Source organism: Sapajus apella, unplaced genomic scaffold, assembly GCF_009761245.1.
Source record: "Sapajus apella isolate SASKATOON/1434 unplaced genomic scaffold, GSC_monkey_1.0 scaffold37, whole genome shotgun sequence".
NCBI classification, from domain to species: Eukaryota; Metazoa; Chordata; class Mammalia; order Primates; family Cebidae; genus Sapajus; species Sapajus apella.
In genome coordinates this window covers 16,435,771-16,460,044 of record NW_022436977.1, presented here as the reverse complement: position 1 = coordinate 16,460,044, position 24,274 = coordinate 16,435,771, and the positions used below count along the sequence as shown (strand labels likewise).

Sequence of the window (24,274 nt, the reverse complement as noted above, 5' to 3'; positions counted from 1 at the left end):
TAGGAACTATGGGGAGTGTATAACAGGAGGACTAAACAGGTCTGCAGTGGTTAGGAATGCCTCCCTGAGGAAGTCATGTACTGGGGAAAAGATGAGTAGGAGTTAGCAAATGAGATCAGAATGTTTTGGTGAAGAGAGAAGACAGTGAAATCCATGCTGTGGCTCTACTGAGAGCAATTAAGAGGGCTGGGAAAAGACAAGGCTGGAGGGGCTGACAGGTACTGCCTCAAGATCTTTTTAAACCCCATTAAACTGAGTGTTTTTGTGTCTCATACTGAGGGCCGTGGCAAGCCACTGAAGAGTTTTAAACAAGAGTGTCATGTTTCAATTCACTTTTTAAAAAGATTGCTCCAGCTACCCCATGGAGAATGGATCAGAGGGGCTAGACTAGAAGCAGAGTGAGTCAGGAGATTATTGCCAGTGTCCAGGCAAGAGACAGAAGTGGATGTAGAAAATATACTTATTAAGCTGGTCTTTTCTGAATGACATCATTATTTGGGACCCTGGCATTTTGGTTTTTGTCCATTTAAACATTTATTATCTGGTATGTAGTGGGCATCATGGGTATTAGGATGAACAAGATATGGCATATTCCTTCTCCTGAGAAAATTCAGAATTTGGAGAAGGTGTCGCACAAGTGACCAAACAATTAAAATACAGAACAGTAATGGTGATAATAGAGGAAGAGTCAAGTGCTACAGGACTACACAAGAGCAGCCCACTTCACCCAGACTAGGGAAAATCAAGGAGGGCTTTGCAGATAAAGCATCTTCTGAGTTGAATCCTAAAGAACAAGAGTTAAGACTAAAAAGTAAACGTTGGGATAAAGTACAGGACAGAATACAAACATCATATGCAACGGAGGTCCAGCAGTAAAAGAAATATGACCAGTCAGGAATTGAAAACATTTCAAATGTAAAGAGTATCGCATATAGGCTATAAGCAATGGTGAAAGATAAGAGGGAGCAGCCATCTAAGCCCCCAAACTTCCCTTCAGAGGGGCAATGCGAAATGGTGGAAGATACCCTTCCAAATGCCCTCACAGCATTGTGATGAAAGGACTAGACAAAGGCCAGTCCAGACCCTCACGCCCTTGTTTATGGCTTTTCCCTCGATCTCAAATGCTGTTCTCCTTGGCAAACACCTCTATTTTTCAAGGCTTAGTCAAACCTTTCTAAACTTTAATAAGAGGTAGAATTAACAGTCCTTTTACCTAAGTACACACTGCCAACAGCACTCAATGTTTAATTATTTGTTAATCTGTTTTTTAGATCTCCTCACTCAAACAAAAGCTTCTTGAAGGAAGGGAACACATCTCCATCAGAACTGGAATTCTGTACCATTTATTCACTGCTGCATCCCCAGTGCTTAGAAGCCTGCTTGACACATACTGGGCCCTCAATATCTGTTCAATCAAGAAAGGAAGAGAGGAATGTGACCTTTTTAATCAGAGCTGAAATCTTCCTCTTTTGAATTTTGTAATAATAATTTGATTAGCAAAAATAAGATCCAAATTAGTTTACATTAATCCCAAAAAAGGATCAGTGCACACATTAACTAAAATGTCACATTTGAACATTTCAACAAGGATCAAAGAGATTTATATTGGTAGCAGTGCTACTTTAAATGCTAACCTCCAAGTTTTTCCACTACAGCTTTGTGCTTCCTTTCTAAATGCTGAAGATGCCTACAGCATTTCTCCAGTTTTCCTTTCAGATCTTGACATTCCTGCTTTGCCTTTGCAAGTTCTTGGAAGCAGTGTCCACAGCATAAATCCTTAATTTCAAGGATCTTTTTCTTATCTGCAAAAATTAAATGACAGAAAACTTTTAAATCAGTTTAGACTAAGAACTACCAATAAAGAAAAAAAGAAAAGCAGATGACTCATGACTAAAGGCTACGGCATGACTGAAAGAGTGTCATGCTTAAGACAGACATTTACATACTGTTTCTACTACTTACTGGCTGTGTGACTTGGAGCATGTTACTTGTCTGAGGTACTACTGGATACCACCATCTACTTTAAAAACAGCCATAAAACCTATTGCTTTGAATCTTGGTACTGAATGCCATTCCCTACTAATAGGAGTCAAGGATATTCAAGAAATGACTCCAGTACTGGGAGAGGTTATATACAAAATAAGACTGAAATATCTTGCTATGCCAGAAAGTAAGAAAATACTCAAAAATACAGACATGTCACAAGGACATAGGAGCCAGTTTGAAGGAGCTTCACTAGCTGAAGCTGGGACAATTTGAGCACTAAATATAGTAATGAATTATAAAGTATTAAAAATAGGAATTTATGAGTCATCAACAATTTTATGAATGGTAAGTTGATAGGTGAGTTGGTAAGTAGGTAGGTAGATGAATGGATGGACAGATAAATACACAGGCAAATGAGATGGGAGGATTCTTGATTAAAACAACATGCTGAGTGCCAACTGGGGTAAGTAGAGGGAGGAAGTTGGAAGAATTATAATTTTGCAACCACCATAATAAAGACAGGATCAAGCAAGAATCATCAATGGTTGTCAAATCTAAGAGAACGTTTTTATGAGGAGAAGATATCTGCACGGTTTTAACAGTGTGTCCCCACAGATTGCTTATCAGTTGCAAGGGTGGGGAAAAAAAAACAACCCGGTAATTACACAGTGAAGAAATTTAGACAACATTTTCACCAGGGAATGAAAATTCACCTCACCAATAAAAGACAAACGGACACCACGGGCTTTCAGATGTGACAACATATTACCCATGCAGTGCTCCAGCCAAGAAAGCACAACCTGAATCTAATCGTGAAGACACGCCAGACAAACCCAAAATGAGAAAAGTTCTGTTAAAAAAAAAAAGGGAAAGGGGGAAGCAAAGAATATTTCTCAAAAATGTCAATGTCATAAAAGACAAAGAGAGGCAGTGGAAATGTTCTAGATTAAAGGTGACTAAAGACACGTGACTAAGTGTAGCACCTGACCCTAAACAAATCTCTGTCCTGGAGGAGAAGAAAAAAATGCTGTAAGACAGTATTTAGTCAATTGACAAAATTAGAACACCAACAGTGGATTAATACATACCTTTAATGTTAAATTTACTAAGGTTACACAAGAAAATATTTCTATTCCTGGAAAGTACAGTCTGAAGTACTTAGCCATAAAAGGTCACAATGTATATATAACTTATCCTCAAATGGTTCGTAAAAAAATGAAATATTCACATACACATATATACATATGGAGTTAAAATGTTAACAATAGGTGTATCTCATTAAGCGTATATGAATGTTCTTTGCAACTATTTTTATTTGTTATTTTTCTATAAGTTTGAAATTATTTCCAAATTTTAAAAATGATGTAAAACTTTTAAGAGACATACATGTATAAGAACTGTTTGGCACAGTACCTGCCATAGAGCAAGTACACAATAAATAATAGCTGTTGTCCTTAGTAATATATATAATTTATAAAATTAAAATAGACAAAACTGATTAAAAAGTAGATTATTAATATAAATGATATAATAAAGCAGTAATACAGTTGGCACAGGCTGCGGCCAATATACAAAATGTTACTGTAAAGTCACTGATCCGGCAAAATTATTCTTAGCTCTCTCCTGACATCTTAGTTTCATGAGCATTAAAGGACTGATAAAGCCTTACATTGGTATCATATACTGTATTTATATTTTTCATCTGGGATACTGCTGTAAAATTGGAAACCATGCAAATGCCACTGACAAGAGAACAGATATATCAGCTATAGTATATTCATGCCATGAAATACTACATAGCTATGAAAATGAATGAACTAGAGCCATTGCATCAACATAGACAAATCTTACTAGCATGCTGTTAAATGGAAAAAAAGCAAGTTACAAAGAATATAATGAGTATTAAACAATTTTTTTATAATGTTAAAAACATAAAAAGGCAACAACTTTTTGAGGGTACATACACATAATGAAAACATTTTTAAAAAGTAAGAAAATAATTTTTAACAATCAGAATATTTGTTAGCTCAGACTGGGGAGAAGTTGTGGGGACTGAACTGTGGTCAACAGCACTGGTGATGTTCTCTGTGCCTGAAGCTGAATAATAGGTTCTTGGTTGTTAGGCTTCATAACTCACAGATGCATACATATAATCTTTGAATGAACTAAGTATTTCATAATTAATGTTTAAAGTACTTTAAATAATAAGATATTAGAAGAATATAACCTAACAGTCAACAGTGATATGCTCTGGTGGTAGGATTTTAAAGGACTTTATCACTTAATACAAGAAAGAAAAGCATTTTTATAGTCTGATTTGTCTTTGGCCAAAACTAATTTCTTCTATATTTATAGGACTTCCTAAAGCCAAGTAACATCCAAAACTTGTTTCTACCCATTTCACAGATTAAAAAGGAATTAAAAAGGAATTCTCAAGCTATTCCAAATATGATGTAAAATAAAAAGTATAATGCAAAATACAAATTAAGGTAATATTACCATCCACTGAAATGGCAATAACACATTCTCAGTCACCTAAAAAAGGGGGTTTGTGAACAATGAGAAAGGCAGAGATGATATAGGCAGAGATTCTCTAAGATTCTGGTAACACTGCCTACTGAATTAGACATGTGTGGAAACTGAGGTTATTTGCTTAGTAGGCATGATTGGCCCTGGCAATTATTCGTTATTTTCCAGGTTACAATGGAAACAGCAAATAAGCAGTAGAGAGTGGGTGCTGTGTAGTTGTGTGGGGAGGAAAGGAACAGGCTGCAAGGGGTCAACAGGCTAAAAGGGAGGGGAGCCAATAAAGGATTTGCAAATTTCTAGCTCAGAAATCTCATTGAATAGGCAATATAAGTCCTAGACTCCTCAGTAAGCTCTGTGTACAAGGTGCTCTAGTGCAGTACAATAATTCTTTTGTTGTGACAAAGAGTCTAAGTCATTAAGGAAAAGTTAACTATTAATTCATCGCTCTGCCACGCGTTGCAAAGAAAGAGATTAAAAACCCTGCCCATGCCCTCAGAAAAACTCAAAAATCAATTTGAAAACATCTCATACATTTCAGAAAGATTTCCATTAAAAAGTGATTGAAATAAGTTTCAGTAACTTGAATGAAAAAGTCTCTATTACTTGGCAATTCTCTTATGTGAACTTCTTGATTTCTCCGTAGTCAGGGAATAAAATCATGCCTTCTATCAAAACTCTCATAATTCTCCTTGTAATAAGAATCACTTGTGAATGGAGGGAAAACAGTAAATAGAAGAGGAGGGCTAAATCAACCCTGTTCTCTAAATACAAAATGAAATCGAGGAAAAGGAGACATTATATCAGAATAGTATTGCACATTTGTTCACATCTATGATCTCCTTTTATCCTCAAAGCAACCCTTCAGAAGGGTGATTACAGATGCTACAAAGACTGGTGGGAACAAAATCCAATTACCAACTTCTGCTTCTGTTTGTTGTAAGGCCAAGGGCTGAGCATGGTGTCCAGCAGTAGGTCCAGGGTCTCCTTGGCCAGTGCCCCGGCTGGCAGAATCCTTAGCGAGCTCGGCCATATTTCTCTGAAACAAATTATCTTCAAAGTTAATGCTTAGTAAAAATCTTTATGAAATTTTATATTTAAAATGCGAATATTAACAGTACAAAGAGGAAACACTACCTGAAAAAAATCTTGCCTCAACTATCTATCAGCAATATTTTTCTTAAGGTGTTACATGAGTACTGTCACTGTACTAGAAACTAGCCTCCTATGATAATATTTTCCAAATTAGAACATTTTCTGACAGGCGACTGGTGAGCCGGCTATGAGACAGACAGAAGATATGGTTTGCACATTTATATATATGCATTTGAGATTTTTTTAATGGCTTACATGATGAAACCACATGAAAGACGATATAAAATCAGAATTGTTCTTGAAAATCTAGAATGTTTTTACTACAGCAAATTTTACTACTACAAATTAGTAGTTTTACTACTACAAATTAATTAGCAAGTATAATACCAACACTCTGCCTCCCATGAATTGAAAACAAAAGTAAAAAATTATTTTAAATTTATATATTACTTCATATGCTTCTAAAAACTTCAACATATGCAGTAAATTTGTAAGGAAGGCCTGCTGAATGCCTAAGTTAAGACAGAAATTGAGGCTTAGCTAAATTAAACATCTTGCAAAAGACTATTTCTTCACTAATATTTATGGAATACTTTTTGTGTTCTAGTCCTTGTCACAGGCAATAAAGCTACTAAACCAATGGGTTTTTAGGGCAATGTTTTCAGATTTTAGATGACTGCCAAATCAGAAAGAAGAGAATAGGTGATATTGAGAAAGCAGTCTTGTTTGATTATTTAAAACATATATGCTTGATTCTAGAAGCCTTGATTTTTAATTAAGGCTTTTAATTAAAACCATTTAATTTTCAGGAAACCTACTCACAATGTCTAACAGAAGCAGAGTTCAGCAATGATTGATAGAGAAGAGGTAATCAAGAAGCTATGGGTTTGAGGCCAAAGGAGTAAGAAAAGCTGAACCAAAATGCAGTCAATGTTTCCAGTTTCTATGCAAAACTGGAGAAGAAAAGTCAAGAGGACAGAAAACGTAGGATAACAGCAACTTGTCTTAGTTTTCACTTGACTTCGATGGTAAAAGAGACAACACACATCCTAAGTTTGCTTGAAAATTTTGTTTCAATATTTATCTGTTTTGAACTACTATAAATATATTTTGATAAGGCATTCATTTTCTTGACAGCTATATTTTTCATTCATTGCATCCTCTCCATTAAAAAAAACCTTTTGATTGTCTTATTTTAATGAGGACTTGTTTTTATATATTAAACTATTTTTTGTTTTAATTTCTATGAACAGTTTCTTAAACTAGAGATTTAATAAGTTATAAATTATAGTCCCTCACATTTACAGCACCCACATAACAAATTTAAAATCACAGCTTTATAATCATAGCTTTACCTCAAGGTACTGAGTGGAATTAGCTTGAAAATGGCAGAAGGTAAAGTATTACTTCTATGACAAATTCCAGATTAGACATCTCAAAGCCATCCTTTTCTCAGGAATGGAATCTGACCCACCCAACAAAAGCTATAAATGTCTAAATTCTTAGCCAGATTATGTGAGTCTGTCTCCATAGACTTGTAAGCCACATTAAGTCACACATAAGATCTTATACAGCTTACACAATTATAAGCTCTGTAAAAAGACTCCAGGGTTGATTTCATATGTATATATGAATGGTAGGAGAAAGGTGTCATAGTTTCTTGATTTCTATAACAGAAACTGCCTCTTCGGGAAAGCAAACTTGAAAGCATGTCAACGTAATTTTCCTATTACTTCTCATCTCAAATCTGCTATAGATAATTTTATTTTAATTATCTACTTTCTCCAAATTCTTTAATTTCTCTAAAAAAATCTCAATAAAGTGTTAAGCAGTATTCATGGGAAGTGATCTTGCCCAGTAATTTTTACATTGAAGGCAACTACTCAGTAGTAACATCTTTGTGAGGTCAAGGATAAAAATATCAACTGGGGTGAAGTAGGATGGAGAACTGATCTTTCAGGTCCCTCTAGCTCTAAAATTCTATACTGTTTTGAATGCAGGATGCAGCAAGGCTAAGCTGTGTTATGCATATCCTATTCAAACCCAAGGAATTAGGCCACGGATTTGTATTTTCTTTCTCAGGTGAGCAGCTGTGTGATTGCCCAATGTAATAATCTAGTAATCATCAAATACGGAGTTGAAACTCACATTATTTTTCCCACTTTATAACTCTCCCCAGTAGATATTAATACCAAATGCTCAGTCTTGGCCTTGAAACTCTTTAATCACACTATCTTGATGGATCTTAACTCTTATGTCTCAACTGTTCTATCAGAACAACCTTATAATACTGGCATTTTTTTCCTGTCTCTAATTCCAAATGTTGAAAATGGCTAATTGCCATGCTTAGAATATCATTCTGGATCATTATGCATACCTAGTTTCTTTGGTCATAAGGTAGCAAGGCTTTGGTTTTATAGAATCTTTCACACAAATTAAAAGCTAATCTCGGAGAGTACTTATATAATGAAAAGAATATAATTAATTCAGAGTTTTATGCAAGTGAGACATATTTATCTTTTCTGTATAAACATTCTGTATTTGGTTGGCATTTTTTGCCTAAATGAGACATAAATTTCTTGAGGGCAACAAATAGGCTTCCAAACTCTTTAGAAGCTTTTAAAAAACTCTAGCATTATGCATATTTATTGAAGTTCTCAGGCCCAGAAAACAAAATTTGGAATAAAAATTACTCAGTTTCTGAAATCTCAGGCCCTTAAAAAGAATAGCGCATATATATATATACATATTTTTTAAAAGACATTTAGAGGCGAAAAGCTTGTATTTGTGACACTACAAAGTAGTGAAGTTTGGCAACTAAATATGCAAACCTTTGGATTCGCTACAAAAAAATTTTTAAACCACTGACAAAAACATAAAACTTACATCTACTAAACTTTAAAATGAAGAAAGGAAAAAATGCTAGATACAATTTCCATAATAATTCTTGGTGTTCAATATCTCCTCTCACTCTCAGGAACATACCTTTTCCCATTCTGGGTCGATGTTTTCTGTAAGCAGAGAAAGTGTACCTTGAAATGCTTTCTGTATGCAGGCCTTTAGTTTTTCAAAATACTGCACAGACATCCATTTCGAAGAACAAGTCGACAGGATTTCCAAAAGCTGCGTGTCCTCAGAATCATTGACGTGCTCCTTTTGGGTATCCCTTAAAAGAAACTCAAGTACAGTTAGGATGTCTTCCTCATACTGACAGATTTCCAGTTGGATCCGCTTGGCTTCCTGCATAGTCCATTCTCTACGACTCTGGTCTAGACATGTTTGTAATTCTGTCTCCTTCTGAAGAAGTAGTTCCGTTTTTTGTTTCATAAAGTCTTCTTTAGCTGCCGCAAGCACCTCATTAATTTTATTTCGGTGATCATCTAAAAATTGCCGGTAATCTTGTTCATTTTGTTCTTGGATTCTGTGGATTTCTTCTTGCTTTTCTTTGTTCCATTCACTTCGAGCCTTAGCTAACTCAGCCCTGATGACCACAGGGACTTCTTCGTTCTTTAACTCGAGTTCCCTCTGAAGAGAATGAAACTTCTCTTCCAATTCCTTTCCAGGAAGTATATTTTTCTTCCTATTTTCAAGCTCACTTTTCCATTTATCTTTAGCTTCAGAAACAGCAAATAATATCTAAAGAACATAACAAACATAAATTTTAAAAGTCTTTATGATTCTCCTCATCCACAAAAAAATTAACTATTTGGGTTAACCTCTGAAGCTAAGAAATTTAAAATCAAAATTAAAAGGAAAAGTGATTTTAGATATTATTCTAAAACCTATACTTACACTATACTTAAATATGTGTTTATGTGTATGTATACACACTTATATATAATTATATAATTAGCCAAAACTAATGTGAGAAAAAATACTAGTTTTAATACACAGTCTCAAATTTTACCCGTGTCCCAACAAATTAAGTATATTTTACCTAAAGCAAAAGCGAACTCATAAGTAATTTTTACTATTACTTAGGAATATAGCACATCCCTGCATAATTACTTGCTCATAAATGTAACTGTATTTTAATGCACTTTCAGTGGCTAGAACAGCTCATTAAAGGACAATACCACAGAGAAGCCATTTTTCATTAGTCTAATATGTTTGCATGACAGAATAACAGAACTAGTGGATCACAGAAAACAACAGTACATAACCAAAAAGTAATAGGGAAATAACAAAACCTGGGCCCTAGCTCCAATCCTGACACTGATTTGCAGAGGCAGCCTGGCACACGTGCTTAACAGAACAGACTCTGGAGACAAACTGCTGGAATAACTTAAAAGCTGTGAAACTTGAGGGCCCATCCCTCAACTTCTTTGAGCCGCAATTTCCTCATCTATAAACTGAGAATAATGACAATGCCAGTTTGATAGCGTCCTTTAGGGTTAAATGACATAAGAACATAATCCATTTAAAGTACTTAGCCCAGAACCTGGCAGATAGTAAGGACTCAATAAATGTTACATAGTTATTACTTTTGGATGCATGACCTTGGAAAAGTCACTTAATCTCATTGGCACTAACATCTTCACCTATATAAAGTAGTAGAGTAGATAATGACTTTTAATATTCCCCAACTGAATTCAAAGAAGGCACAAGGACACAATAGTGTCAAAAGACAGAACTGGGCATCTCCAAAGGCTTGGCCTAGACAGTGGCAGTTACCATTAATCAATACTATATATATGGCTGGGATGACGAGATAGAGTATCTACTTAATAAGTTTTCTGCTAAAGGAACCCAGTATCTAAGGTGAGCTTTACAAAAGAATTCACTGCAAAATTCCTTTCCTATCAGCAGAATAATTCAGTAGTGATTTGAAACATGTTTACATAGTATTTTTAGAGAAAACAGGTTATATTGCAACGGATGCCTGGAAGTCATTCCCAAGTGACTCAGGTAGAGGTGATGGATCCCACATAATTTGGACAATGTGCCAAACCTTTCCAAAGTGTGCATTTTCTCATGTGAGGTTTTACAAAGAAAATTTGACAGCATTCATCAACTCAAGTGGTTCCCAAACTTTGCTGTACATTAGAATCACCTGGGGAGCTTTTCAACATCCTGATGCCCAGGCTGAAGCCCATACAAAACAAAGTTAAGTTTAAGGGTAGGGGCCAGACAACAAAGATCCTCAAGTTATTCCAATGTGCAGCAAAGTTTGGGAAACACTGAACCAACTTAACTACTTCTGAATTCTGGAAACTGGTTTTACGTTGTCACAGATCTCAACTAATCACTCTTATCCTAAAATAACTACTCTATAGCCAATGCTATGGAACTGGCCCTTTCAGGACCTCTTTTGGTTTCGAGGAAGGATGCACAACCTGCTAACATTATGTGGCTAATGTAATTATCTAGAATAGTGCTACTTAGATCCAAGTGTAGTCCAAACACCAGCAGTAACACATTATCTGGGAGCCTCTTAGAAATGCAAATTCTGGCCAGGTGCAGTGACTCATGTGTAATCCCAACACTTTGGGAGGCCTAGATGGACGTATCACCTGAAGTCAGGAGTTCGAGACCAGCCTGGCCAACATGGTGAAACCCCATCTTTACTAAAAATACAAAAAGGTGGCAGGCACCTGTAATTCCAGCTATATGGGAGGCTGAGGCAGGAGAATCGCTTGAACCCGGGAGGCAGAGGTTGCAGTGAGCAGAGATCATGCCACTACACTCCAACTTGGGCAACAGAGCAGGCTCCATCTAAAAAAAAAAAAAAAAAAAGCAAATTCTCGGGACGCTGTCTCCAGACCTACTGTATCATTATCTCTAGGAGGAAAGCCCAGGTAGCTATGCTTTAGCAAACCCTGCAAGGGATTCTCAGGCCTGCTGAAGTTTGAGAAGCAACAAAAACACTGTTCTCTCATTTCTATATTTCTGCATTCACAAACATCCAGGCCTTCTATGTTCTTACAAAAATATCTCTTGGCCTGTTTTATTTTCTTTATTTTACCTAACTTTATTATTCTTCTTGACTTCTGAGCTCTGAGACACATATCCTCACAATCATATTGTTTTCTCTCTCCCTCTTAAATTTCCTTTTAAAATATTGCAGACATACTAAAAAGTATAGAGAATAATGTAATGAACACTCATGTACTACCATATAACTTAAGAAATATATTAAAATAGATTTTTAACTATGTTGAATTATTCTTTAATTTGTAGAATAATATGCCAAATACCAGATATGAATCTTTCACAATTTGTTACATACATTGTTTTCTAACATGGTTGTAACACCAGGAGGGAAGCAAATGCTTATTGCTGCTATATATTCTATGATATGGGTTACAGTTCAGAAGAGAGGATTTATACACCCAGCATAAAACAGTGTCTTCAGTTGGTTTTAGTTCGCATTTCCCTAATACTGGTAGGCATGAATGTTCTTCCTCTGACTTTTGATATTTGGACTTCTCATGAAGATTAGCCACTCACAGCTTTGGCATGTTTATCCACAGACTTGTGTTTTTCTTGTAAATTTGTATGAGCTCTTTATCATATATTTGTATTAACATTTCTCATATTTTATCCATTTTTCCTTTTTATTATCCCCTTAATTTTACTTTACTACAAAAACATATATTTTGTTGTTGTTGTTTTTGAGACAGAGTCTTGCTCACTCATCTAGGCTGAAGTGCAGTGGCATGATCTCGGCCCACTGCAACCTCCACCTCCACCTCCCAGGTTCAAGTAATTCTCCTGCCTCAGCCTCCTGTGTAGCTAGGATTACAGGCGTGCACCACCACGCCCAGCTAATTTTGTATTTTTAGCAGAGATGGAGTTTCACCATGTTGGTCAGTCTCATCTCGAACTCCTGACCTCGTGATTCACCTGCCTCAGCCTCCCAAAGTGCTAGGATTACAGGCATGAGCCACCACTCCCGGCCAACAAAACATATTTCAACCTATTACTTTATCTTTGCTATTGGATATACTGCTGTGAAATTGAGTTATTATTATGTACAAATCTGAAATCTTCCATTTTCTTTTTTCTATATTTTATTTAAAAATGTTTAACTCCTTCATTAACCTAGAGTTGACTGTGATACACGTTGAGTAAACTTAATTTTTCCAAAGTGGTACCTGGCTATCATAAGACTACTTATTATAATTCCTCATTCTCTTGTTTTAAAACAAATTATTAAGCTTTTATTGATAGTAGGGCCTACCTTTGAAATCTGTATTGCACTGAATTAAAAAGATTTCTATTTTTGTGACTCAATAAAATCTGAGTTGTTGCTTTCCAATATATTCCATTATATGTTAGGGCTTGACTATAATTATTCCAGAACATTAAAAAAATTTCTAGTCCTTTTATTTTTCCAAATAAATTTTACAGAATTATTTTGTCAGCTTCAAAACTATGTTTAGTTTGTTGGCATTTTGATTAGAATTGGTTTAGACCAATGAATTAAGTGGAAGAGCACACATGGTTATAATATCTGTATTTTCCAGTCAAGGAACATGACATTTCTGGAAAGAAGAATTGGCTATTTACTAACAAGAATGTTAGAAGACACAGCAGAGGAAACAATCTTTAAGCATGTGAAAGGTTACTGTATAGCTAATAATAAACAAATATATACCTGTTCTCAGTTTCACCTAAAGATAGGGCAAGAGAGACTGGGAGTTATTAAATAGTTTCTAAGTTATCCTCACAGTTGGGAAGATACATCATCTCTCTCAGAACAACTTGATGATGACAAGAACACTTGCTATGCTTTAAGTTATAGGCTTAACATGTACCATCATGTTTAATCCTTCAACAATTCTATGAGTTAAGTACAAATTTCCAGGACTGAACTAAGAGACAGGATCAGGCAAGATGGTGTCCTGAAGTTTCTTTGCATAAGAGCTCTTACCCGTTTGTTCACAGAAATCTCATGCTGTTCTTCCCACTTCTTGTGTTCTGCCCTCACTAGTGCTTGATACTCTGCAAGCTCAGGTAGTTCTCCCAGCCATCGCTGACGAGCATTTTGCACAGCTATTTCTACCTGCAGGACATTGCAAGAGAAAGAGGTAAAGTGGAGTATAAAATTTCAAAAAGACCTCATTTTCCAACAGCAATTATGACTTCATGTGTATTTTACACTGTATATCACTACATAATAAAGTTAAACTGACTTCAAGTGTCTTACCTATCCCAAACAGTGGATTCTAAGCCTTTTGTTGTAAACTTCTCATAACATCCCATACAAATGCCACACAGGAAGTGAGAATCTGTGATTGTTTGATGACTTGAGCTATCTTAGAAACTGTTATACCAATTACCATTTCCAACAACTCCTATTTATCCTGGGAAAAAGGAGAAGGCCTGCTGGAGGGCTGCTTGGTGCCAACTGCTGTCTAATGACTACACTCACCACCACCACCCTCCTGATTCCTCATGCTCTACACGTGTGCATGCGTGTGTGCACTGATATAGTTTAGAGCCCTACACCTGCAAACTTTCCTACTGTGGAGAATGAGTTTGTCCTAAAGAATGAGGGTGATAGCTCTAAAGGCAAAAAATTAAGGCTTGATTAATTATGAGGGTGATCTGGTTGTAAATCTGCCACCAGTTACCAGAAGATTTATTTGTTAAATAATTTTTCCTTATTCCTTTATTTTCAAATACACATAGATATGCAGATATATGTGTCTCTGTATATATATGTACATATAGACAAAAGCAGGGTTGATATAAGAAGCTGTATTTCTCGTTAAAAGTGCTAAATATGTCAATGTGTAAACTCTATGTACAAACTCTAAGGAGTTAAGAAATGGAGAAAATATAAAGCTCCTATAGAAATTTGTCTACTTAAAAAGTGATTATGAAACATTTCCTTTCTGCTGTATTATGCTATTTAAGATTAATAATTTTGTAAATACCAAAGCAGCACCTTTTGGTCTGTGGAACGTTTTCTTAACTCTGTCGAAACCCTTCAGTAAACATTTCGGTAAACTAACTAACTGAAGATATCCTTGCTACCATTACATATATTTGCCTATATTTCTAGACTTCAAGGGTGTCCTGTAAAATCATGGAGAACAGTGTTACAAATAAACGGAATTTCAAGTATTTATCAAAAGCAGAGTGTACTTTCAAAACCTTTATATTGAGAGCTATCTTAAGGGTTTATAATAAGTAATAAAATTTAAATAAAAATACATAATAGATGTATCAAAGACCAGGGAACTCTTGAGGCTAGAAACCCTGTCAGGTAGGTCTGTGAGGCCAAAACTTTTTCCAAAATAAGACACTATCTGTTTTGTTATTGCTGTTTTCTCATGCATTAAACAGCACAGTTCTCCAAAAGCTACATGCTGTGATCATGTCACTGTTCTGACAGTCAATGGAATGTGTGCTTGGGTATTCTTATTTTTTAAACATTTCTCAGATTAATTTTCCAATACTGTAAATATAACCCATACAAACAGAAGTTCTTTAGAGTCCCCAGTTTTTAAAATTGTAAAGGAGTACTGGGACCAAAAATTTTGAGAATCACTTTAATAGATAAGACAGATATAACAGAAAATTCACCTTTATTCTGTTACAATGGGCTGTACTTTTCTCAGTATGACCTTTCTTTCACATCAAGTAACTTGCGTCAGTTAAAAGCTAGTTTTGTGAGTGCTTCAAAGGAAAGGTATTGGCACCACTTTTGGGCAGCTGATGGGAATGATGGACAAAGTTCCATCTAAGGGCATGCCTGCAGCTCCAACTGCATCAAGTCTCAACACAAATGTTGCTATATATGTTATGTGCTTAGGTTTACTTATCTATAACCACCTTAGTGGAATATTATCTATAAAATTAGATATAAAGATCCATAATTAAGCTGTGATTCATTCAGTTGTAAAAGCACCCTCTTCAACCTCAGGCATCTTAATGCTTAGACTAATCTCAAAGAAGCAAATATTTTGTAAACGGAAAGAATATACAGGAAAACTGAGGGGTGACAGTATTATAACAGAAATAGTATGAAGAAAAATTTAGAAATATGACAGATTTTCTATCCTAGAAATTCACAAAATCTTTATAAAGTTATGAATGAGTTTAATGGTAGCATTTCATGGGTTTTCATTAAGAGACAGGCAATTCCAATAAAGTCACTAGAATAAACCTGCCTATTACCTGTTTGGTAATATTTTCACAATATTTTAGTTCCAGTTCCATTTCAAGTTTCTTCACAGCCTCCTTGATGGCTGTGTCCTTCTCCTGTTCTAAGTTTTGCTGGATCGTACGCTTCTGCTCCTCTATCATGATTGCCATCTCTTTCTTGGAAATAACATCACTGGTGGTTACTTGGTCAGTTTGGCTGCCACAATCGGAGGTCTTCTTTTTCATTGCCTTTATAGTTTGATCCAGCTTAGACTGCCACTCCTTTTCAAGCTGTTGAGTGAGTTTTTCTTTGATCTGTTTTCAGAAGAAAAATCAGAGAAAAATATTCAAATAAGTAAAAACTAGAATTAAAAGCTAGCCAGAAAAGCAACCACAGCTGTGTTTGAAAACCATCTAGATATTGTTGTAGTAATTATAAAAGGTTTAGAAATTTAGTCAATGAAAATACACTCTCAAGTAAAACTTGAGACTTACTCTTTGAACCTAACTACATGACAAAAATCACATGAAAGATTTAAGTATGTTGTATAAAGTCAGACTATCTTGCTCTCAATATACAACCTTCTGGAATCTTTCATATTGCCACTACAAAGACGGCAGGATTAAAAAAAAAAAATTTACAGTTAATGTGTTTTGCCATCAACACCATGCTATCCACAAAGGACTGAGTAAATCTAATTAACGAACCGAAAACTGAAAAATCTAAAGAACAGTTTTACTCACTTGAAAACCTTAGAATCTTATTCTTTATAATGTTAAATTTTACTAAGCAGGCTACATTTAAAAGGGAGGCAGTATTACTGGAAGAACATCTTAATGATTTTTCTCAGTGCAGTTGAACTAAACACAGTTTTAGGCAAAACTATGAAACAGCATAATTTGCTTTTCCCTTTTTCTGTTTACCACCTGGGTATCTGAGGCTCTCCAAATGTTTCCCTGGCTACGAGATCAATAGTAATTAATAACAATTTTGAAGATAGAAGAATCTGGTTGAGGCCAGGTGGAGTGGCTCATACCTGTAATCCCAGCACTCCAGGAGGGTGAGGTGGGCGAATCACCCAAGGTTAGGCATTCGATACCAGCCTGCCAACATGGCAAAACCCCATCTCTACTAAAAATATAAACATTAGCTGGGCATGGGGTAATAAATTATGTGTTTCTGAGACTGCCTATTACTTCTTTTAATCCATGTTATAGATTATTTGTTATAGATATTAGTCTAGAGTTATGATCATTTCATAATATGAAATCAGATCATGGTTTCATTTTGAGGAATCAAAGCAGTGCCTATAAAACTTGTTATATACTGAGTTGGGGTGAAATGTCAAGAGGTGGCTAAATTCTTAAAAACAAAACAAAACAAAACAAAAAAAAACTGGTGTAGTAACTGCTAATAGCTCAATTCTGAAAGGTAAAGTGGGTGATTAGTAAGTGCCTAGTGAATAAAAATTACTTAACTGTTCAGGAAGAATTGTCTTCTGTAGTTAGTACTACATTTTTAAAATGTGGTAAACAGAAAGAAATTTTAATCCACACCTCTTTCTGTTCCTTATCCCAACGTGCTTTGGCTGAGATCACTTCATTGTCAACTTGCTGTTTAATATCAGCTTCTTGATCTTTCAGCCACTTGTTCTTTTCCCTCATAAGTGTATCTTGGTACTTTTCTTCAAGTTCCACCTGCAGTTTGCTTACATATTCTTCTCTTTCCTCCAATAGCTGTCTCTTTAAACAAAATTCAAATAAGTATCTCTCTACACAGTAACAGTCTCCAAGTTAAAACATATGAACTTGTTGTGCACGGCTTGGATAGGCAAAAAATCCCTCTAACTTCTAAAAATCACCTATCTAACTCATATTACAATTGTATAAATAAGCCTTAATGTGTAAAGGAATGGCATTATGAATGAAAATGTGGATCATCTTTGCCTTGTCTGCAAATTCATGACCTTGACTGATTACTATCCAACCTGAACGGTTCTATCTATAAGACTTTTTTCACCCTTTCTTTGAATGAGCCAGGTTAACGTGTGAGGAAAGCTCTGTGTGCTAATAAAAGCTTTAAAACTTGGAATCGAGTTCCTACTTAACCTACAACCTGACTCAGCAAGTTTCAGACAACAGTGCGTGAAACATAAAAATACACCCTTTAACTCTTGGTGTTACCTGACTCATAAATTCTATATCCAGATTAAGTTCCCTACCTAAAGCTAAGCTGCAGTAAAATGGCTTATGTTCTGTCAAGAAGAGCTACCCCAAAAGCGCCCTCACTTGTTCTAGAGTTTAATAAGATTCTCCCATTGCCTATGTGAAACATTTTCTTTAAAAAAAGCGGTGGGGGGGAGTATATTTTTGCCTACCTCTAAAGAATGTGAGATTAGACAGTCTCCTAAATATAAAGATGTTTCAGTTCTGACTGGCTTATACTACTAAGGGCTTATATAATTCTACAGTAAAAAACCAATGAATTCCCAGAGAGGGAAGAAATTAAACTTCTAATGTTTTAAGTATGCTGGCCTTTTTAGGGTGAGGTAGGGGGAGGAGAATAACCAAAAAAGGGATAGCAAAAGGGAGTTTCAGGGTGATAAAACTGTTGTGTATCCTGAAAAACCTATACATGTGTTAAAAGTTTATAGAACTATATACCCAGTGGCAGGAGGAAGTCAATTTTACTGCATAACAATTTTAAATTTTTAAAGAAAAAAAATTTAACCTCTAGGTTTATTTTTTTGAAGGGCCAAATAGCAGTTTAACTTTTCTTCTTGCACTTGTGTACAAACATATGCCAAAATGTCAGTCAGTAGCAGCTATTAATTGCAAATGACCAATTATACAAGATCAAACATTTTTCTTCAGATGGATTCTTGCTCTGTAGTCCACAGTGGAGTGCAGTGGCACAATCTCGGCTCACTGCAGCCTCTTCCCCCTGGGTTCCAGTGATTCTCCTGCCTCAGCCTCCTGGGTAGCTGGGACTATAGGTGCACGCAACCATGCCTGGCTAATTTTTGTATTTTTAGTAGAGATGGGGTTTCTCCCTGTTGGCCAGGCTGGTCAAATTTTACAGTCAAATTGATTCTATTAAAAGTATCAGAAAATATTCCTGAAAAGAATGATCCCTTTGAGAACATTGCTTTTATGTTCTTGCCTATATAAAGGATCGTACTAGATATTTCCCTATTTTAATTTTTAAAACATTACTGAAAGCTAAGTCCTCAATTTCAAGGTAAGATCCTTTCTCACTTTTATACTGCCATACCTACCTAAAACAGTTCCCTTTAGAAGTTCTTTTTCCACTGGATGATATGTATACGTGGCACGTTTTTCACCATATTAATCTATTCAACAATAATCAAGATATTAAATAAACTGAATTCCTCACCTGCTCTTTACTATTCTTTTTCTGTGATAGTAATAGCTTGCTTTAATATAACTTATTCAAAAATCTCTGTATAGAACATTTATTCAAGCATTTCAAAATATTTTCTAATCTTGACGCAGATAGCTTTCAAACTGTGGTTTGCCGCTGGTCCAAAGTGTGAAGGACAGTTAGGCCTGTGTCTGGGTGAGGCTCCAGGCCACGACAGGGAAGAAAAGAGGAGGTGTGACTGTTTACATGTGATCTGACTCCTGGACACTCTCCAAGCGTGACTCAGAAGAATCAGGCAGAGTTGGAGAATCTAGCCCCTCCAGCTTCCCTGAAGGAGATCATACGAAGACACTGAACTTGCTGTCCATATTCTCCATATCATCACTTTCCCTATCATGAGACCAACATTCAAATTCCTACTCTTCTCCCCAGAAGAATAAAATTACAATGAGATAGTGAGAGAGAAATGGATCCGAGGAAAAGGGCTCTAAAGGAATGCTCTGTGCAGTGCTCACAGAATGATACAGGGTGTCCTGAACAGTCAACACTGAACTTGTACTGTACCTTCTCCTGAGCCCGTTGCTCCTTTTCAACGGTCTTCCTGAGAGTCGATTCTAGGTTATCCTTCTCTCTGCATACTTCTAGGTAACATTCCTGCACAGCAGTCATCTCTTTATTCACCTTATCCAACTCAGACCTTGGATACACAAAAGCAGCAACTAAATGACCACAGAAAAATACAAGGGCTGCAAAAGAATTTTCCTCTAAATTATGGCATAGAGGTATGTAGTCGCTACAGCTTAAAAGGCAGCTAAACTCTTTATTCTCACCTCAGTTGCAAGTGAGTTCTCTCATAAACCTCAAAGAGCTGCTGCTTCTCCAAAGCATGCTTTGCTAATAGGCTTTCACGTATTTGAGTTTTCATGGCTTCATGGTGCTGCTGATAAGTCCTCTCACACCTGGAAACAGAGCAGAATCAAAGGCAATGCCCAGCCTCACTACTAACACCAAAATGAATTGGCTTTCTTCCTTCCTCCTCACCTCTTCCCTCTAATGCAAATTATAATTGAGGTCAGATTACTTTTCCCGAACTAAAAGTGGTAATACTTAATTAATAACTATCTTAATAGAATCTTCAAAATTTTCTTTATTCAAATGTTTCTAGAGAAAAATCAGAAACTTGGATGTGAGAATGCCCCAGTCCTTCAAATAGAGATAGTTATCTATGTTGGGGACTTTTACTTATAAAAAATTAATTGAAATAATTGAGAGTAAGCCTCCAAAATTTCAAGTCATCTATATTAAATACAAATACCAGCAGTCCCCAACTCACAAGTAAGTTATGTTCCAGAAGTCTGTTTCCAAGTTTATGATTTGGTATTTGGAAGACATATTCCCTCTCACAGACTGTTTTCTTTATAAAGAATAGTTTCCCAGGCTAGTATTTAAAAAAAACACTAAGCTATAATATTTCAGTGAACTACAGCTTCAATGATACTATAGAACCCAACCCACTACATAACATTGTTTCTATGGACAGTGTGTTCCAAATTCTTATTTCAAAAGCCAGGGACTCATCTCTGCCAATCCAAGATCTCAACAGGGTAGAATTCACTCAATCATTTTGAATCTTTTTGTCAATGGGGGCAAGGACAAGGACTTAGAGGGGAAAGGTAACCAGGAGACAGTTGTCAGGCACCTATACAGACCTTACCTATCCACAGCTTCTTGTTTATCGTGGTCAAAATCTTGTACCATTTGTCTCATTTGATTACATAAGTCTTGATTTGTATTTCTCAGTTTTTCTTCAGTTTCTTTAAGTTCCTAGACACAAAAGAATATAAGGGACTTAGAGAAAATAAGCATCATTTTCATTGACTAGTTTTATCTCATTTTAAAATATTTTCTGTGCTCTATCTCTGCCCTATAATAATATATGACATATTATTTTTATAATTCTACAAAAGAAAAAGTCTCTTCACGCTTTGATAAAAACATAGATTCATTTATTTGACAAGTAGTTTTTTTGACAGGACTAAATGTTTAAATTTTGTATTTACTTTGAAATACATAAAACAAAAATATATAACCAGAGAAGTACTGGCTACCTGATGCCTTAAAATAATTCTCAGAATTCAATAATCTTCAGCAACCATCTAAAAAAGCAAAGTTTTACTTCTGGGTCAAGAGCTGGCTAAAGAAGAAAGAATATCTCTGTCAGCCATGCTACCAGAGAGAAAGAAAACTTGAACTACACTAACTTACCTTCCAGTGAAACTACTAACCAATAATCACTAGTAAAGGGAAATAACTGGAACTCACTGTCACCTACTAATATACTTGTCTACTAACTTACATTGCCTCTATATTTGCAAAAAGTCTATTATATCCTTTGTATTTACCAAGGAAATGAAAATTCTCATAAAATATAAAAAATATTTTTAATTACCTGATTTTGTTGTTGTAAAACTTGAATTTCATTTTTAAGCAGCAGAATATCATCTCTGACAGTATTAGGAGTAGAAGATTCAGGCCATAATTGATTCGTTGGTTTTTCTGAGGTATCTGTTTTAGTCTGAATGTTAAAAAGTCAAAAGTTTTTCAAATCTTAAAAATTTCAGAATATTCACTCTGAAATAATTCCGTGCTTAGAGAAATTGCAAAACAGTACAAATAATCTCCATATAGCTTTTATTCTTCTTTCCCTAATGTAACTACAGCACAACGATCAAAACTAATAAATTCACATAGATGCAATACTATCAAGTAATCTACAGACCTTATACAAATGTCTCCAATATGCCCCAAATATCTGTTTTCTGGTCCAAGATCAAATCCATGATTCTGAGTGGCATTTAGCTGTCATATTTCATTAATCTCCTCCAATCTAGGACAGCTCTTCAGTCTTTCAAACCCATAACGTTTTCTAAGAATACTAACCTGTTATTTTGCAGGATGTTCCTAAATTTTGATTTTTTGGGTTTATTAAAATCAGGTTATACATCTTTGGCATGCATGTCAAGAACTGATATGTGCTCTTTGCAGGAGACACATGATATCACTATGTCTCACCACTGGTAATAATCTATTGAAGGCGCAGTCTGCCAGTCATCTCCATTGCAAAGCTATTATTTTTTGTCTTATAATAAATGATAAGTATCTTATAGGATACTTGAGACGATGCAAATATCCTATGTTCTCCTATTAAGATCAAGTATTTGTCCTATTTATGTATTCACTTATGCCAGCATTAACTCATGGACACATATTTTATTCAATAAATACCACTTTTAAGACTCACAATAGACTTTCGCAAACTGCTTTCCAGAAATGCCATACAAATGTATACTGTCAGGTAGTACATGGGTCTGCCCATCTCTCTTCACCTCCAATGGCAGTGACTATCTTTAAATAAATATCTTTGATGGGAAAAGAATATCTAACAATAGCTTTCATTTGTATTTGTGTTACCACCAAAGTGCAACCTCTTAGGTACCTTCATTGTCTATTTGTTCTTCCATCTTCCCAGATTTATCTGTTTTTATAACTTTGCATATTTTCCTCTTACTGTTTTCCTTATCTACTTTTCTGAGTTCTTTATTGGTTGATGGGGGTTACAAAGATTTAAAATAGATATATAATCCATTTCACTTGTTGGTTTATGTACCTGGACTCTGAGCTCTTTGCTACAACACAGTGGCTCACCCCTGTAATCCTAACACTTTGGAAGGTGGAGGCAGGCAGATCACTTGAGCCCAGGACTGAAGTAACTTTGAGGAAAATCAGAGTTTAGATGTAGACTACCAAGAATTTACTATGGCAATAGAGTTGCTGGACAAAAAGAATATTCAAAGATGAGATAGTCCTTCAGTCTACTGATCAACCAGACTACAAAGAGAAAGGGAAAGGCTAAAAAAACAGCACAATGCATGACCACTATCAACTGCTACACATGATAAAGTGTATCTGTATAGCAAATGCCATTAGCAACTTTAATATAGAACAAAGAAAGCACCAAGATACCTGATCTAAGGTTCAGACTCAAAATCAGGTTTCTATTCCACTAAGATTTAGAGCACTCCCACCAAAATGCTTAAACTAATAAACTCTAATGTCCTAATACAAATTGAGAAACAAGCTTTCATTCCTATCCTTTTAAAGGGCAATAATGAAAACAGCTTGATTTAAAGATGTCAATGTTGCGGGGGGTGGGGTTTGATCTCATTTGTTGTTAACATTAAAATATGTTTCAGTCATCAACTATAGTTACTCAGAAGAGGGAATCAGGCTGGAAAGGATTTTGATAGCAAAAACACTGTTATTTCCAAAATATAAATTAGCCACAATTAAAATTCCACAATAATTAGCACAGTAGAACATATATACTTTAGCAGAGCTGTTTTCATGAACACAACTCCTAGTTTAAAGAATAGGAGTCAAACAGTACTAAAGAAGGAGGTAAACAGTTATCTCCACCCAGGAGGAAAAGGAGTACGCTACCCACATTCCTTTTCCCTCTTCTTTTCTTCTTCTTAGTTATTAGGTCTTTTATATATTATTTTCTATTGGGAGTATAGATGAGTGAGAATTTGTGAAATATGGAAGGGTAAAAAAGCCATCTATAAAGCAGAGCAGTCCTAAAGATCTCTGTGATAGCATGATCTTGCGGAAATATCTTTGACTTACTTATTAGTCATGTGTTTAGTTTCAATTTGTCTAAAACGGGCTCTATAAACTCAAAAGTGTCACAAAGTGCTCCAGCTTCATTTTCCTAACTCAAGAATACAGAGGTGGATTTCAATGACTGATATAACCAGATTTTGTGCCTTTTCCATCTGTACCACCATCACTATAAAATTAATGTCCTTATGTAGAATGACTTTTGTTATAAGAACATGGGCCAGGAAAATCTCATAGACAAAATGCTAAAGGATTTCTATGGGGGATTTATTTTAACTAGAATTTACAGCACTGTTGGTAAAAGCCAATCTTAAAGAAATGCAGATACCTTGTTACAGAGAATACTTCCTTTAATTTATGGTAAAGGAATTTTACCTAATTGGTCTCTCATTTACTAGGTGCCAAGAGTAACCAGAAAAAACATAAAGATGCTTTTCAACTTACAATGGGTTTATCTCCTAATAAACCCATTATAAGTATTATTATAAGTATTATTATACTTAT

The 24,274-nt window shown here is 35.4% G+C and overlaps 1 protein-coding gene across 11 annotated transcripts in view; it reads right to left on the bottom strand.

Annotated features, from left to right (window-relative positions):
* The window catches only part of CEP152 (centrosomal protein 152), a 76,632-nt gene that overhangs the window by 9,096 nt on the left and 43,262 nt on the right, over positions 1-24,274 (bottom strand). For 5 of the 11 annotated variants that reach the window (XM_032297511.1, XM_032297509.1, XM_032297512.1 and 2 more), the window contains 10 exons: positions 21,540-21,665; positions 20,805-20,914; positions 19,921-20,049; positions 19,655-19,787; positions 17,263-17,448; positions 15,739-16,020; positions 13,484-13,615; positions 8,593-9,243; positions 5,431-5,551; positions 1,635-1,802 (listed from right to left, as the gene is read on the bottom strand). In XM_032297511.1, coding sequence (XP_032153402.1) covers positions 1,635-1,802; positions 5,431-5,551; positions 8,593-9,243; positions 13,484-13,615; positions 15,739-16,020; positions 17,263-17,448; positions 19,655-19,787; positions 19,921-20,049; positions 20,805-20,914; positions 21,540-21,665 — 2,038 coding nt within the window. The remainder of the gene's footprint in view (positions 1-1,634; positions 1,803-5,430; positions 5,552-8,592; positions 9,244-13,483; positions 13,616-15,738; positions 16,021-17,262; positions 17,449-19,654; positions 19,788-19,920; positions 20,050-20,804; positions 20,915-21,539; positions 21,666-24,274) is intronic. The other 6 variants (XM_032297515.1, XM_032297514.1, XM_032297520.1 and 3 more) reach the window with 4 other exon arrangements.